This window comes from Lates calcarifer, linkage group LG17 (genome assembly GCF_001640805.2).
Source record: "Lates calcarifer isolate ASB-BC8 linkage group LG17, TLL_Latcal_v3, whole genome shotgun sequence".
NCBI classification, from domain to species: domain Eukaryota; kingdom Metazoa; phylum Chordata; class Actinopteri; family Centropomidae; genus Lates; species Lates calcarifer.
In genome coordinates, this window is record NC_066849.1 from 2,190,559 (window position 1) to 2,208,383 (window position 17,825).

At 39.2% G+C, this 17,825-nt stretch overlaps 1 protein-coding gene across 1 annotated transcript in view; it reads left to right on the top strand.

Annotated features, from left to right (window-relative positions):
- The first annotated feature begins 240 nt into the window (after positions 1–240).
- LOC108878813 (inactive N-acetylated-alpha-linked acidic dipeptidase-like protein 2) overlaps positions 241–17,825 on the top strand; it is a 330,935-nt gene continuing 313,350 nt past the window's right edge. The window contains exons 1-4 of the mRNA XM_051077222.1: positions 241–274; positions 2,357–2,496; positions 8,980–8,987; positions 9,082–9,119. Coding sequence (XP_050933179.1) covers positions 241–274; positions 2,357–2,496; positions 8,980–8,987; positions 9,082–9,119 — 220 coding nt within the window. The remainder of the gene's footprint in view (positions 275–2,356; positions 2,497–8,979; positions 8,988–9,081; positions 9,120–17,825) is intronic.

Here is a 17,825-nt window from a genome sequence, read left to right on the forward strand (position 1 = left end):
AACATTAAGTGCACAGCAGAGAGAAGAATGAAACATGTTGCAAAGGTACTTGGTTTTTCTGTGCAACTCAGAATGAATGTTTTTTTTTTTTTTTTCAAGAAAGACTTATAAATTTTGTTATACAAGATGACACGTTTATTGAGATACTTTAAGAAGGCAAGAGAGAGAGAAAGAGATGAGGCACTGGCATCAATAAAAACAATTCATAGGAAGACAGGGACAGAGGTAGCAGGAATGAGAATGAGGGAAAATGGAGAAGATGAGACTATCACAGGTAACTTGGCTATCTCACAATACCACCAAATATTTCACAAGTAGCCAAAATTGCTAGCCAGCTGTTTTTTTTTTTTTTTTTTTTTTTTTTTTTTTTTTACTGTAACATTTGCTAGCAAAGATTGCTGTTTATCACACATACATCCACATTTTGATTCCAAGCTTGTAATTTGTTATGATTTGTATGTAATATGTTAAGTCAATGTCTACACTTGTGTTCAATTAGCCAATTAAATATCTATATCTCTTCCCCATAGACCAGAGAGAGTGTGTGTGTGTGAATGGAACTTTGTGCACTTTATTGGGTCAGTGTTTGTCTAATATAGTGAAAATGTGAGTATTTGCCTAGGTGAAAGTCCTGGGGTGGTGTCATCAGGCTAATCTTAGACCTAAGGTTCTACTCCTTTCAAGTGTTAGCACCTGCATACTTTTTAAACTATAATGGTGAATTGAGTTCAAATATGTGCCTGTTTTTTTTTTTTTTGTTTTGTTTTTTTTTTGTTTTGTTTTTTAGTTTCTTCTACATCAGAAATATGCTTACCAAACTATATATTTATTCTGCATCAATCCATGTGAGCTATTGTGGAACACAGTGTTCCTTTGTGATTGAATGAGGCTTTTTATAGCTTCTGTTACACTGATTTTAGGCAGCGTATGAAATTTTATATGACATGCAAAGTGCTTCAGGTCCCCAGGCATTTATGGACAAAATATTTTAGTCTGACTTTGCAGAAGTGTGAGAAGCACTTTTATTGGAAGTGTGTGTGTGTGTGTGTGTCTGCCACCTACGTGTACAATGTCTGTTTGTGCGTTCTCAACTTGATTAACAAGGAGATGCTCAGAGGTAATTTATGTTGGGTAAACAAGACAACAAGGTTGTGTTGCTGATTTTACATTCATTTGCAGTAGAGGCAGCTGATAAAATGTAAGGAGAGTGTTATTTGTTGTTGTACTATCAGTGCATCTTCAAATGAAAGGTTTAGGGTTTTGAAAGGCATGTTTCAAAAAGCAAGATACTGGGGTCCACTTTATTCTCTAGGTACTGAAGGGAAAGAGTCACAGTTTTAAGGCGGAGTGTTTTAATTTCTTACCAAGAAGTATCTTTGAATTTATTTGAGAAACTAGGTCCAACTACCTGGTTACACCTGTAACATGCTCCAGTGCCTCCAGTTAACTGACGGGCATCAGTACTTCTCTACATTGGTCAAGGTCGAGTCTGAACTTATAATTGTTAAACCACGCCAAAGCAGCATTGCTACAGTATATACAACTGTAACTCTTTACAACTAGAGTTAACAAACTGTTGTGTGAGAGGGGTTGCCCATACTGACAAACCCATAAAGAATTGTCACCCACTCATTCAGTTGCTCTTGGATGTAAGATGAGATACAATAGACTTCATTTATCCCACTTATTGGAAATTCATTTGTTACAGCAGCAGTGAGAACAAACAAGAGTGAAGAAAAGACAAGAATATATAAGAATAAAAATATCATATAATATAAAAAGGCACAGAAAGATAAAAAATAAAGTGCAAAAAAGTCTCACTAACTCTGTAATAAACATAAATGGACCATTTGTATACAGAAATGGTAATCACTGAGGTTGTTAAAAATATGTGCAAAATTGCTAAAAAAAAAAAAAAAAAGAAATGACCAGAAGTGGAGTCCAGAGTGCAGATTTAACAGTGTTTTTGTCATGATGCGGCAGCTGGGGCCGCATCGGGGAGGGTTCAGGGATTATTTTCTGTTTTGTGTTCTTTTCTCGTTCGCTGCAGGCTGGGAGGCGGAGCCGGAGGTTGAGTTCTCTGAGTAGCGACGACCAGGCACACCTGCGCAGCCCCCCACACCTGTCTCCACTTTCCCCTCATCACTCTCCCTATTTAACCTGCCCTCTGTTTTCCCTTCCTCGCCAGTTCTTCATAGCAGTGCACCCCTGATGCTGCCAGAAGCTCCTGGCAGTCTTCTCCTCCAGCTTCTCCTCCGTTCCTCGTCCCCAGCGTGTTTCCACACCGCTGTGCCTTCCTTGCGTCCCTGGCTGTTTCCTCGCCCTGTCTCTCCTGTGTGCTCTCCCTGTGCTCCAGGTCGCTCACGTGGTCTCTCCTGTGGCGTTCCTCCTGTTCTCCTGGTCCCTGCCTGGTCGTCCTGGCTCTCGAGCTCCAGCCCGTCCTCCCGGCTTCCCTCGTCTGCCTTCTACCTGCGCTATTCCCCGGGCGCCGCTCTGGTCACGGACCCAGACCCTGCCAGACCCACCACTCTTTTGGCGGCCTCTTTGTGTTCTTCCCCAGCCCTTTTGGCTCCTTGTTTTCTTTGGACAATAAACGCCCTGGTGAATCCGCATCTTTGAGTCCTCCCTTTTTCAGCGCCAAGGCGCTTCTTAACAGTTTTAGCATCTTTCAGCTTATTGTTTTGGATTTATAGCCTACAACTTTACTGTTTCGTTTTAGCTTCACTACTCTCATCAATGTGAAAAATAACAGAGCATTTAGCAGAATATGAGCCACATCTTTCCTTCAGGAGTTGACAAACAACAAATCAGAGCTAATACTTACATTCAACAGGTGGACAGCATATGACTCAAGTATGGCTCCAAATGAAAACTAATGTTGCTCTCTGTCTGTTGGGCATGTAAGCTTCAGAAGTTGACAATATGTCTGTTTGCTGCTCAAACTGTTGCGCTGAGTCCAAAAAAACATCAAGGAAACCACATCTAAGAAAGTTGAAAATGTCAACATTTGTTTTTTTTCAAATGCCTTTTTGAACATGCAGCGTCTAGCACTATGTGAATTATGAGCAAACAAAACCTGTTACGGATGAGTTTACAGCTGGTGGATGACAGAAAATAGACAAAGGCCACTGCCCCTTTCCTGTCTCCTATTAGTACTCAACATTGCTCTCTTTTAACGATGACTGCAATTCTAGGAAAAAGAAAAGTAAAAAGTAAAAATAATGTGTTGGTGGAATCCCAAACAGCCATGTGAATCATTTTAAATATTATAGGAAAGGTGAAGGGAATAACAAACAATGTAATTTTGTTGAGTTGAAAGACTTGTTTATGATACAAGGGGATTTCTTTCTATAACGTGGGTCATATGTTTTGTTTGTTTGTTTGTTTTTAGTGAATGGAAAGTTATTACCCATACTATGTGTTGACAACATCCATTGTAACTTAAAGTCTGACACACTTAGAATAAGCATGTGTAGTTTTTCTTTACAATGTAGGATTATTAGCAACATTTCAGCTATGCTCCCTTTTGGGTTAACCTCCAAATAAAGTGCTTTAGATAAGCAGATATAGAATAAATGGTTGGCTTGTTTACAACCTGTCTAATTGTCTGATACCTCATGCTTTTTGCCCTGTCTGAATTGACTGTGGCCAAAACTACTAAAATAAGACTCCAAATAAGAAACCATATTTTTCTTTAACTCTCCAAATATGGAATGCCTCTGAATGTCTCATTGAAACACAAACTGGCTCATTATGTTAACAGCCTGAACTGAAGACTATCTGCCTCAGACAGAGTCTTCAGTTCTTCAATGCCACCAGCTTTTTGGTGACATTGAGTTTGAATGAAATGTCACATCTGGTTGACAACTAACTTGCTTATTCATTCCCTCACCAATTTTTCAGCATGTGAGTACACATGGACATCACAGGGGGCTGGCGTACTCTTTAGCATCCAATCGTAAAGTCAACAGCAAATGTTCAAGATGACAAATTATTGGAAGCAATTCCTGGAGAGGAGCTGTTTGTGACGGCATTACCGGTGACTGGATGATACCGCAAATCGTCTTTGTTTGAACATGTCATTGAGCCTCAATTCTCAAAGCATATGATCTAAGCAATTTGATAGATTCATTCAGAGAAAGCAGTGCTGATAGATAGAGACAATGAGACAATATCTGATCTAGGTCATTAACTGACTGATTAACCTATTGTCCCATTGACAGGATTGTTCAGTTAGTCAGGATTTCTATGAAAATTACCTGAAGCAGATAAAGGAGCAAAAATCACCTGTGATGGTGGGGGGTGTAGATATAGACAGCACAGATTAGAGTGAATGAGTCAGCTTGTTACAGTATAATTGCTTAATTGTTATTGTATATGCCTGCATACAATGGCTAACAGTCTGTGGCTTGTTTGTTTGCAGACTGTGTGGAATATGTTATCACTTTCTGCTTTCTAAATCCTGCATTATATGACTTAATGTCATTATAATAATAATTATTATTATTACAATTATTTTTTAAAGGCTGATTATTCCTAGTGTCACTAATCTCTCCTCCAGCTGTGTTCAGCCAAGCTAACATCGTGCTCTTGTGCACTAGTGGTTGTGTTAATTTACACTGTAGTTATATCAATGATGTAAATTCTAATCCTTCCTATTGAATGGAATACTTAACCTCTTCAGGATTCTAAAAAACATTTCATAATTTTATGAGAGTTTCAGGGCTTAGTGGCAGAGAATGGTGTATTGTATGTTTTCGGGGTCCCACTGATCCCAGCTGTAAGGCACGATTAAACACAATATATTGCATATGTTCTATTAAAAGTCAACAAAACACATGGGCTACCAAAAACCTATCATAGCAGACAATAGCAGAAGTAAGATGTACATGGAGTTGAAGAGTTATTCACACTAATGTGAACTACACTGTAACTCCTCTTATAATGAACCACACTCCAACATTGAGTCTTGCCAAACTCTGCAGATAGCCAGGAATAGTATCCACAGGTTATTGAGCACTGGGTGTACTGTCTGACTCTGGTGCACGGCCCTGAACCACACCATATATTTGATATTTTTCAGGGAGGGTAATTAGGCAAGTACAGATGGTGATGTGGGCTGCCAGGCTAATCCAGTCCTCATCCTAGTACTTAAGTATTAAAGGTTGCAATGCCTCCATCTTGATCACTGGATGTTTCCTTTGCAATATATAAAAGCTGAGTGGATGAGAAAAGTTGAGTATCTCTGGCAGTTATTGTTGGACTCAGAAGGCAAGATTGGTATTTCCTGGAAGCAGCATGAACTCAATTTAGTTGTTGTTTTTGTTTGTCTTTGTTGTCATTTTCAGAACCTATTTTCATTGTTTGAGGTAATTCTGGTAATACTGTGCTAACCTAGCGAACTGTGGTCCATAGACCCAGTGGTGTTGCTAAAAGTAGTCAGATGAGGTAGACTGACTGAGTTTTAATCAAAGTCTCAGGTTAGCCAAACACATTTGGAGGAAAACAAACCCTCAGAATAAAGTGGTTTAAATAACCTGATTATATATCGTTAGCTTGATGGTAGCAATACCACACACACAAGGATTTTTTTTTCTTCACTAGAAGATCTGATCTGACCGGCGATTGGCTAGTGACACAGTGACTCACACGAAATACCAGGATTTGTCCTGGTATACCCGATGGCCCGTCCAACTATGCACCGAACACATCAGGAATTCAAGAATGGCTGGAGCACATTTGATAACACCAAGATGCTATCTGTTAAAATTGAACAAAACTAAACAAAAATGTCAACATAAAGCGTTATTTGTTCACATGTAATAATGTTTTGAAAATAAAATACTCATAAACAGCTGTGTAGCTTGCCCTGGTGAGGACCTTGGGGTTGTGTTGACAGAAATGGACTTGTCTTTCGTCTCTATCACCAATATGATTTGCAATCTGTCTTGTCATCAGACCACTTCGCTGACCACTATTTTATCATCACTTACAGGAATGACAGTAAAAAGTAAAGAAATAAGACCGTAGTTGTAATAAGCAAGAATCTTCTTACTCCGCTTCCAAGCAGATAAACCCATGTGGTTTTCCCTTGGTCTTAAGATACAGTCCTGTTGTTATCATTGAGGCAATTAATGATCAAATATTTCAAAGCCTAATTTGTTTATGCCTTTTTAATTTTGAAGCTCTTACTTGTGTGTAGAAAACAGAAAAGGTTTGAAATTTGTACACATGAGCCCACTTAGACTCAGTCTTACCTTCTAATCGCAGTCCTTGAAGACATCTGACTGAAAAGGGAAATATCAATTACAAACCTTCAGTGTGCTGCCAGGAGCATTCAAAGGTGAAATGTGGCAGCTTTGAAATAAGGTAATTACAGAGGCAGCCATGTCAGCGCTTAAGAGTAAAATTAATAATCGAGCTTGTCGCTACAGAAGGATAAAAAAGAAGAAAAAGGAGAAAATTAGAGATGAAAGACAGCCACAGGTTAGGCCACAATGGAAACTGTTACATTTGGCCCATCTTCTCATCTCCAACTTGAAAGCAGGTCTCTTTTGTTCTTTTTCACCTCTCCCAACCCTCTCACCCACTCTTCTTTTTTTTCTTTCCGTCGTTGCATAATTACATTGCTGTAATTTTTCTGATGGCCCTTGACCATTGCTTCAATTTACAAATGTCCTGCAGGGAAATCATGTGAATGTTAAGGGAGAAAATACATTTCACATATGTATAGCCTCACAGCTGAGATGTTCTTAAATTGCACATGATATATTTTAATGATTGGTTGTCAGCACTAGCTTCCCTCCATTCAGTTTCACCATAAAAAATAAGTGTTGGAGAGACACAACTATTGAACGAACTATGAATTTACTTCTTTATCTTCCAGCTTTGCTTTATTTTCTGAATCTGCACTTTGTCTCAGCATGGCTCTCTCTTTCAGAGTGTACCTTATATTTTAAGTACTAAGGGCATTTGCCGCACTTGAGTGATCAATAAATAACCACCCCTTCTCTCCACCATTCTTTTTTTAACCTACATAATTCCCAGTGCAGTAGAGCAGTACCTCTGTAACAGAACAGTATGACCTCTTGCTCAAGTCAGGGAAAGCCCACGCACATTTATAATTAATACAGATCCACTTTTACCTCTCTGGAGTCAAATAATTGCTATTTTTGTAAGTGGGGAGGGAGTGTTGAAAGGATTAAAGGGAGGGTGGGCAGGTATTCTGGACATCAGGACATCAGCACTGTTTAGAATAAAGTTGTGTTACTCAAAGAAGACATAGCCATGCTACAGCAGTAATGTTTAACTGTGCTCTTGGTTATTTGGTCCACTTCTTTGTTCACCATTCAACAACTAATGGAGGGACTGCCATGGTATTTTGCAAATGGGCATGACCCACAAAGAATCAATCCTATTTAGTTTGGGTAAAATATCAACAATTATTGCATGGATTGACATGAAATTTAGGCTTTGGGCATAGGCATTGTATCCTGTGGTGTCTACCACTGGGACATTCGCAGCAGTTCCTTTGGTTCCTATGGGTTGCAAGGTAAGGCCTCCATGGGTCTGGCTTGTTCTAGCATATTACACAGATGTTCAATCAGATTGGAATATGGTGAGTTTGGAGGCTTGGTCAATGCCATGGGCTCTTAGTTGTGCTCCCTGAGCCATTTCTGAGCAATGTATGCAGTGTGGCAGAACACACTGTCCTGCTGGGAGAGGCCACAGCCATTGTGGAGTACCGTCATCATGAGGTGTTGTGATTGGTCTACAGCAATGTTTAGGTGTGTGGTACATGTCAAAGTAACATCTAGATGAATGCCAGTATCAGATATCTCTCAGCAGAACATTGAATTGTAACAAGATGATCAATCTGTTTACCTGTTTTAATGGGGTGGTTGTGCAGATAGATAAATATTAGTCTAGATATCTGTTGTTCCCGGGGGTAACCTCTAATGACACTGGTGACCCTTTTACTTGTCTTGAAGTGAATGACAAGTCAGACTTATAACTTATAAAGCTTCTGGACTTGTACAAGATGAGCTGTCACAAACTTTTGTACAAACTTTTTGTTCATCATTTCCAGGCAATGAACCCTTATCAATTTTATGATTTAATGTCTTTTCATTTTGTTCCACCAGCAGTTTGACAGTTTTGCTTCAGCATGGATAGATTACCATGAAATCTGGCACAAAAATGCATGTTCCACACAGGACAACACATACGTATCTGCAAATATGCAAAATGTTCACACTGAATTTCAAAGGATTCACTGCCATACTAAAAATTTGTTCTCCCCACAATATTTGCAATTATAGTAATCATGTTTATGGTTATGTTGACTCAAGTCAAAGCACTTCACAAAAGTTAGGAAAAGATTGTGAGCTAGTCTCTGGTGGTCAAAAGGCCAGAATCACTAGTTTTCCAATGTGGCCGTATAACTAGTAAATATGGATTTCCATAGAGGATTTCAAATGCTAGAGGCTGCGAGGGCTTCGCTGTCCTTGACATCAGGAACCACTCTCATTGATTTTGAATGGGTTTGCTTTTTGAGGCAGGCTTCTTTAGATCTAGCGAACAGGAACAATTTAGATTCTGGAAAGGGTGAAGTTGACTGTCTTTGCTCTCTGTCATGCATTTTTCTTCCATCTTCCAGTCTGAATATGAGTTGGTTTCACACACACTCGCTCTCTCTCACGCACACACACACGCACACACACACACACTGACAGAAAAGCACATCGCCCTCTTTGTCCATCTGCAGGATGTTGAGGATTCACCGGCTTACTCTCTCTCTCTCAGCCTTTATCTGTGCTATTTTCAGAGGGAGAGCAGTAAGTGAAGTATTGTGGGAGGTGATACAAAAGCTTCCTTCTCAAGGGAGCAGAGAGAGGGAAGCAAAAGAGACAAATAAAATATGCGACTGACTATTCATCTTGCCACATTCCAGGTCTCTTCCTCCCTGTCTCTTTCCAGGCTCTTAGGTCACTTTAGATGCTCGGACAAAATTAATTTTCACTGTATTAAAGAATTCTGGTTGTCTGCAATACCTCCATCTCTCCTTTCTTTCTCTTTCAGGCCATTTCAAACGGCATATCTACCCCAGCACTTTAACCGTGAGTAGCAAGTGTGACACATTACCATAACTACATTTCTGTTTTACTCATACCTATTTCTAAACATCTGCCATCACATTGCAAGGAAAATGTTCTTGTGTTAAGCCAGTGTGTTAAGCCAGTGATGCATTGCACATTACAGTTTGATCCACTTGCAGTGTGTGTGTGTGTGTGTGTGTGTGTGTATGTATATATGTGTATGTATATATATATATATGTGTGTATGTGTGTGTGTATATATATATATATATATATATATATATATATGAATCTTCAGTAAACACATTAGTGTGTGAACATGAAATGTGTGAAATTTCAGTGAGATAATCTGTGCTGATCAGGCATGATGCCCAATACCAGGACAATCAGATTTTCTTGAAGGAACGTAAACATAATATGCACATTTAAAATGCTTTGCTATGCCAAAAAACCTTTGGATGAATAAATAGTGTGGCAAAGGATAGTGTTAGTCTACAGTATCAGCAGCAGGATCTGGGCCTTTGACAGTGACATCTCTGTAACTCTGTAATAGTGGCAGATAATACAGCCTATTTCCAGACCTCTTTGCACCCCCACATCAACAGACAGCAATTTGGGAGTCTGAAATGTCAACACTTGTTTCCTAGTAGTGTCATAGATGCCTTTGTCTACTGTGTCTTTATCTGTGTATTTTGGTGTGTATACACATATGATGGCTGCGCACAGTGCATCTGCTTGACTGCTCCATTTGATTGCTCAGTCCAGTAGCACTCTGCAAAATGTTAATGGAGGGCAGTTAACGTCAGATACAATTCTCCACCATCTGTACTCAACCCACCATCATCCTGATCGAAAGATGGTAAAAAAAAAAAAGAAAAAAAGCTAGAGAGAAATTTACCAAGTAGGGTCAGATAAATCAGAGAAAGTAAAGAAGAACACCCACTGCTGTATTGGTGCGGTCAGCTTAATTACATTTTTGTGTGCTTATAGTGCATGTGCACAAGCCACATGTCTTTGTAACTGAAGTGTGCACTGGTGTGTAAAGCATTTACATTGCTGTGTGAAGAAGGTGTGAAGCACAGAGACAGTCAGGTACATCTTGTCCAATGGCCCGTCTACCACTTTGGCTACTCCTGCTCAGTCACAGTTGTCACACACACACACACACATGCATTGCTCGCTCTGTTGCCTCTCTGACCTGATATTGCTATGTGCTGCTGTTCACATCCAGAAAAGCACTGGGCCGTATACACACACACACACACACACACACAATGATTTATGGCCTCCAATACAGTCAATAAGAGCCATGGCCAAGATGAAGGACTTGTGCAGCGAACAGGATGTACACACACACACACACAAACAAACACATGCACTATTGTCCATTAGCTGTGTACAGGAGTGAGCTGCTCTCTTTATTAAATTCCTGTTTAATGCTACTGTTGCCTGTGCCTCTGAAAACCTAAAGGTGTGCATTATATCAGATAGCACTGGGTAGATGTGCAGTTGCCTTGACGACACTACTGGGAGTACTTCAACCCTTAGAACTTGACATATTTTGTGTACAGAATTTTGTATTCACTGAAATGAATGACATTCCCATTAGCATCAGCTTTATTCTGTGTTTGGTGATGCCTGTTAATGTTAGTATGCTAAGACAATAAACTAAGATTGTTACCATGGTAACCACCACCTGCAAAAGCTCAATATGGTATTTCCATTCTACTGCTTCCTAAACTGTTCCTAAACCTCTGTGGCTTCTAGATGCTGACTGTAACATTAACAGTGTTCATGTTGCTGTCTCCTAGCAATGGTGTTCTCACCACTGAATCACTTGAACGCCTCACATTTAGAGGACTTCCCATGTTGTAACCACAAGAGTTCCATTTGAAGTCAGTGTGAATGTAGTCTCACAGAGCTGCTAGCATGACTGCTGACTTGTAGTCTTGTTTGACATTACTAAGGAGTGTCCATTTAGCATTGTTTTTACATGGGTATACAGGTAAAACAAAGCTTTTGTCAAATTAAGTAAAACCTCAATTTACACATACAGAAAGTGAAAACTAAGTAAATTACCCATAGCTAAATTGTGTATTAAAAACTCTTATTACCTCTCCTCTTTTCCTTTTGTAGTATGTTCTCCTCTTCTGCTCTTCTCTTTTTCCTGCCTCCTGCTTCTCTTGTCTTGTATTCACCTCCCTTCCCTCCTCTCCTCACTAACTTTTGCTTGCCTAATAACCACAGCAGTATCTCTTAGCTCGGAGATAAAATCAACTCTTTTTTAGAGCAACACAAGCTGTGCTTTCACATAAAACAACAGTCAATTAGACTTAAGATGCTGAGCCTCTTCCTGGGCCATAAAACAAGGATAACAATGAGAAAACTGAAAACAAGAAGGAAAGACACTTTCACTCTTCATCTGTGGTCACTGGAGTTGTTTGAGGGGCTTGTTGAGAAGTTTTTATAGGTTTTTTTTTTTTTTTTTTTTTGGTTGTTTTTCATTGTAGTGCTTGCTTGTTCAAATGGCTTCCATATTAACTGGCCTGATGATGGAGCACTAAGAATAAAAGGTCTCGTATTTCACTGCTAAGTTAAGTGCAAGCAGCTGTAGTTCAGAGTTACAGCCAGGCTGATGTTGGCCCTCTAAACCTGTACAGACAGTGGTTTTCAACCTTTTCAACCTGATGTTTTGTAAGATAATTAATAATAAGATTTGAAAAGGGAAAAAAATCGCCTTTATTTGGGAGTTTACTTTCTAGTCATGCTATGTGCTGCAATGTGGCCCTTATGGGTGTCAATGACAATAAGTCATCCAACTGGTCAGTCCTTGAATCTGGTCCAGAAACAGCTATTATGTCCTCCACAGGATAAATCCTACTGACCTTTAATGGTCCTTCCTTTAACACCACCAGCAGGTCTAAGGTTTCACTCATCCAAATGAAATAATTCCATCAAGTGAATGGACTGGCACACTGCTCAATAATTTCACAGTACTGATATTCCATTGCATATCAAAATCTGACAAATACTTAATAGTGTCAGATTTGGGCTCAGATTAATGAGATTAGATCAGATGGTTCCTGACTTTACAATTAATGCTAAAGCTACTGAAACGTTGTGGACCTATCGGTACTAGTATGAAAAAGCTTCAGATGATATAGGCACAATCCAAAAGAATTTGGAACCTCTGGCCTCCAGAAAGCCAGAGCTGATTATAATGAGAAAATCCAGGCTAATATGAGGAACAGTGGGGGTAAATAGTAACAGTAGGTTAGTAGTCTTAACAGCCAGTAACAGTCGTTGTTGTTGTAGTATGGTTCAGCTACACGGGTGACAGGTGAGTGTCTGCCTCTGCCTTGAGGTAAAATTGTTAGTGCTGTAATGACATTGGACACACACTGGATTCTCATGTGACACAGTAAGAAACACTCAAGTGAGACACACCGGCCTAACGTGTGTGTGTGTGTGTGTGTGTGTGTGTGTGTGTGAAAAAGAGAGAGAGAGAAAGAGAGACGGGCCACTTCTGAACCTAAAGAGGACTCTGTCAGAGTGTACTGCAGAGTGGATCAGGTTTCCCTTCTCTTAAGCCAGACAATGATAACTTGTCCTGAGCAGCCTGACCTGCAGCTTATCCCTCTATCAAACTGGCTTAACTGGAGAGGCTCACTGTAAAGATGAAGCTCGGTGGTAGCCGAGTACCAGAGGGAAACTGACAGATCAACATACATCAAGCTTCTTATCCTGCAGGTCGCTCTGCTTCTGTTTGATATACATTTGAATGCATGTATTATTTATTCAGCGACTTCAGTTACAACTACTGCAAGCTTACATTAGCCTGAGAAAAATCATAATCAGACTAAGCATAATCAGATTAAAACAAGTGGAGGGATATGATTTATTCCATGCCTTTCTCATCTTAAGCCAGTGATCAAACTAACACCTGCTGTTTTTACTGGTTCCACTAATTGAGATTATTTCTGCCTGTAGCTTGGTCCCTGACAAATTGTCATAGGACAAATATATAGTAAAAGTCCTCACTTAGTGTAGGTTTTAGTGATGGAAAGTGGCAAATATGTATATTATATAAAAATGCAGTGAGAATGATTGTAATTTGACTCGCTAGTTGGTACATTTCTCCTCAGTGTGTTTGAGTAGAGCATAGACTCATGTGGTGTAGAAAATATAAAAAGCACAGATCATGACCAAACCCAAATAGTCTATGGAAAGTGAAAACTATCTCTGATTTGGTGTATCTCAGAGAGTGTGTCGGCCGCTGACTCTGCGTTTTCCAGTGACTGGGTTATCTGTGTGGGTTAATAAATGGAGTTCGATGGAGTTAAGTTGAGATGAATGGAGACGAGTTCTGGACTCAGCACACAGGCCTTATCATCACCCGAGTATGAAGGCAGCTATTAAACAATGCTTACAACATACGGTGTACAAGAAGGAACCTTTGGTGATTCAATGGTTAGATTGTTCCTCCTTTAATAGACAATCACAGAAACCCAGTTATTCGCACCTACATTTTCTGTTGTTAATATTAATCTTGATTCTGTCACTTTTTTTCCTTCACATATGAGACTAGGAACCAAGAAAACAAATGCTTGTATAGGACATAGTAAGTGTATTGGTGATGCTTTATTTTCATCCATTAAAGCTGACAAACTAGTATGCCAGAGGCCTTTAAGATAATTTTTCATCATTACTATTGCTAATCTTAATACAACAGTTGACAGTAGGGTTGCATGATTAATCGTATTAAAAATATGGTCTCCAGTCATACCTCTATTCCATCTCACTTCTTGCTGGCAAAAGGTTGTGTAAGTAGAATAAGAAAAGAGACAGAAATTTATTATTTTTATCTTCAATGTCAAATTAATTAAGTTGTCACATTTAAGCTATAACAGGAGCATTCCTTTTCTGTTGTCCAACGTTGATGTGATGGTCCTATACCAGGCACCATCATAGTTATTCTTTTCACATTTCCTTCAGTATCAGGTAAATATAGATTTCTTGTCCCTGCCCTTTGATGCTAGACATAGGAGCATCTCCTAAAATAACGCCTCTACAGTGGCAGACATATAGACCTCCATCGTCATGGTTACAATAATGAGCATATAGTTAACTTTATGAGACAGATATGGTTTAGTTAGGTAAGGCTGGGGAACAGTCCTGCATAAATCAGTGACAACAGTGACAAGCGGATTCAAACAAACAGTGGTTCCCCTTATCAAAGTCCTGTATTTTGTGGGTCCACCCCTCGTAACTTCATCATCAGTTTACTTTACACTATACAACCTGTCTTGATCCTTTGCTCCCATCATAACTACTATGGCAGCAAGAGGTGGCCTAACAATAAAATGTAACAATGGGTCCTAAGAAAGCTATTGAGACTGCAACACAGATACTTTATAGCTTTACTTTCTCTAATTACTGTGCTTGACATAAACTGTATTTTATGTTTGTAGGTTGCGGGTGCAAAATGATGAGTGATTGTACAACTGCCTGGCCTGATTTTCACCTAAATATAGTCAAAACTTATTTATTAAAGAGTTCAGGAAAAATGTGGTGTTTTTAGAGTGAAAATCAGAAGAAAGGACCAGTGGCAGCCCTGTGAGTGATGCATTTACCTGGTAAGATAAAGCCTTATTATCTATTGTATCACAGAGTGCGAGGGACTTTGCAGCATTTAAAATCACATGTTTTGAACATACCTGTTGACACCAGAGTGACAGAATATTAACATGCTAAATATTTGAATTCAACTGTGTCCACATTTTTTTTTCTTAATTTGAGCCACCTCTTCTCATTTCCAAACTTTAATTCATCATTTCCTAGTGACCAGATTTCAATATCAAAAAATAATTTTGGTCAATAGGGGAAAAATACATTTACAGTCCGTGAGGACCAGTCACTCCTCTGTGCAGATCCCCTCCATTTTGAGTTGATACAACAGGTGTATTTTTGCATAAAAGCCACGCTTGGTGCAACATCCTGAAAATCTTTTCAGAGAGACCTGGCTTTCATCTAACAAGAGCAACAGTGAGTGCAATCAATTAGCAGTCTGAAACAATCAGCAAAGCATACTCACAGCACTGTGCTGGAACAGTAGTTTTTTGATAATTGGTAGACTGTCCTCCCACTGATATGATGAATAACCATGGTGTTTCCACAAAAAAAGTCTATAGTAAATATTTCCCTAAAGTGGGATCAGCACCACTTCAAATGAAACCAAAGAGCGAGTCTATGACACATAGAGAGGGAGAGAGAGGTAGGTGGGGAGGGATTGAGGAGTGGTAGTGAAATGTATAGTGAGGGAGGGAGGATGTTCAGTGTGTGGCTCATTAACTAAGTAGATGTAATCAGTGGGAGGGAGTGAGACATTATGCCATTGACTAATGAGGAGCATAGGTAGTGTGGTGGTGAAGCCGCACTGTATGTGGACTGACTGAGCTCTGCTGTCAGCTCTGAGGTAGCAGTCTGCAAATGATTATGAATTCATATATGCATATACATGCTCTGGGGTTAAACTGAACATTTTGCGCTTTTGCAGACATTGTAACAAAAGAAAAGTCATCACTCTTATTCTTATGTCATGGTTTAAACATACATGGTAGCTTAATTGATCTCATGCAGCAGGGGAAGAAAAATGTAAAAAAAAAAAAAAAAAAAAAAAAAAAAAAAAAAGCCAAAGTGAGCCATAGCCAAAATGTTGGGGTGCATACCACATGGGCCTTAGTGCCCTGAGCAGCTGGTCCCCGGATCAACTCCCGCTCCAGACCTTTACTGCATGTCGTTCTCTCCCTGTTTCCTGTCTCTCTCCACTGTCCTGTCCAAATAAAGGCAAAAGGCCCCAAACAAATATATATATATATATATATATATATTATTTATTTTTTTTTTTTTTTAAAGAGCCAAAGTGAGCTTACTTTAGCTTTGTTTTTGTTGTTGTTGTTGTTCACATTGGTATTACATGTGAAAAATCACATCTGCCATAAAATTGATCACATGTGAAGGCAAGGGAGGAAATTTGCTTTAGAAAAAAATGAAATATAGAGTATTTCAATACGTACATAGATATGAGCATATGCACTGTACAGATGATAAGAAATAAAGCACGCAGTGCGTTTGTGTAAGGACAGCATGCATCCCCTCCACAGAGAGCAACCATATGGGACACATTATGGGCCCACTGTGTGGTGTCGTCAAACTGACAGGACACAGTGATTTAGCCCTGCTGGAAGTGGATGGATCCATGCTTACCTTCAAAGTCATCTATCTCCTAGCTCTGAGAGTCTAAAAGCCCTGAGGGACACAGTACAGCATGTTGGCCATTCAAGTAGCTCTCAATTACTGCTTTTAATTTCTGTTCCACTGCTGGTCCGTCTCCATTAGCTGTGACATTTCTCAGAGATGTGAAATATAGAGCAGCTTCTCATTGTCGCCACAGTCCCCAGTCTGCTGCAGAGGTTTTGGTGAAACGCTGTGTGTTTGCATGTCATGGGGGGGCATTACCCATTGACTATTAAGTGTCATGACATTTTACTATCTCTTGTTCATTTCACATTTTACAGAATTTTTAGATCTTTGTTATTTCTCCTAATGCTTAATTATTTAGTTACAATTTCAGATTGTTTGACATTAATATTTGTGGATGGAGTTTGAGCAGTTGGCAGTTGCCATGAATCCTTTTAAAAGCATTCTAAAAGCAATGAGAACCCAGTGAAGGGATGCTAAAAATGTGTTATGTTAAGGCTAAAAGCACCTTCTACTGGCTGTTTCATTTCTATTTCTTAGATGTGAATAGTGACTGCGATTATAAAATTTAAATCAGCTTCTTTGTGATAGGATCACCTCAATTAACAAATTTAGAAAGCTCCAGTGTAGCTTTTATGGTCATTACACTAAGGTATCAGGGTTACCCTGTGATTCCAATCACAAGTTGAAGAACACCTATTGTGAGTGATGGAAAAAGTGGTCAGTGGTATGAAACACAGGAATTGCAGAATTTCATTGCCCTCATTACTGCCTGCTGTTATGATACCTCCATTTTTTAAAGCTAGCAAGATCAGCTAAACTGAACCAGACAAGAGTCTAGCACTACTTGTCCTATCAGCTCACAGAAGTGTCATGCAAGGTGTCTGCATTCCACTAAGATTTTATTATCCAACTATGATTACTGTGCCTTAATCGGCCCTTAAGGAGAGCATGATAAATGCCACAATAAATATCTCACTGGTAAAAAATGAGAATGTTACAGAAATGTGTTGCCCTTAAGACATATTTGAATGTACTTTTATTGTGATAAGTCCTTTATTTGAGTGTTGACCTTGCTCAGGGAGTCCATTTCCTGTTAAGAGTTTGACAGAGCTAGCTGAAGATGTATGCCTGCATTTCTGAGTCCACAATGTGAACATAACAGTTGCAATGTCATAAGTAAATAATTCAGAGCAGTATAATAAGTTAATGTTAAAAATATTATTTACATAACTAAGTATTGAACTAAGAACTAAATTTTAATATCCACATACAAACCACATAACAAAATCAACTAAGTATAACCTGCAAAAATGCAGTAGAAGTTAAGGGGCTTATGTATCATCAAGGCTCCAAGAACCTCCTAAATAAATTTGTGTTTAATCAAATTACCACTGGCAGCTGGTCCATGTTTTGCCCTCAGATCTCATGGGAATTTGAGAGTTGCCATGCCCTGACATACTGATG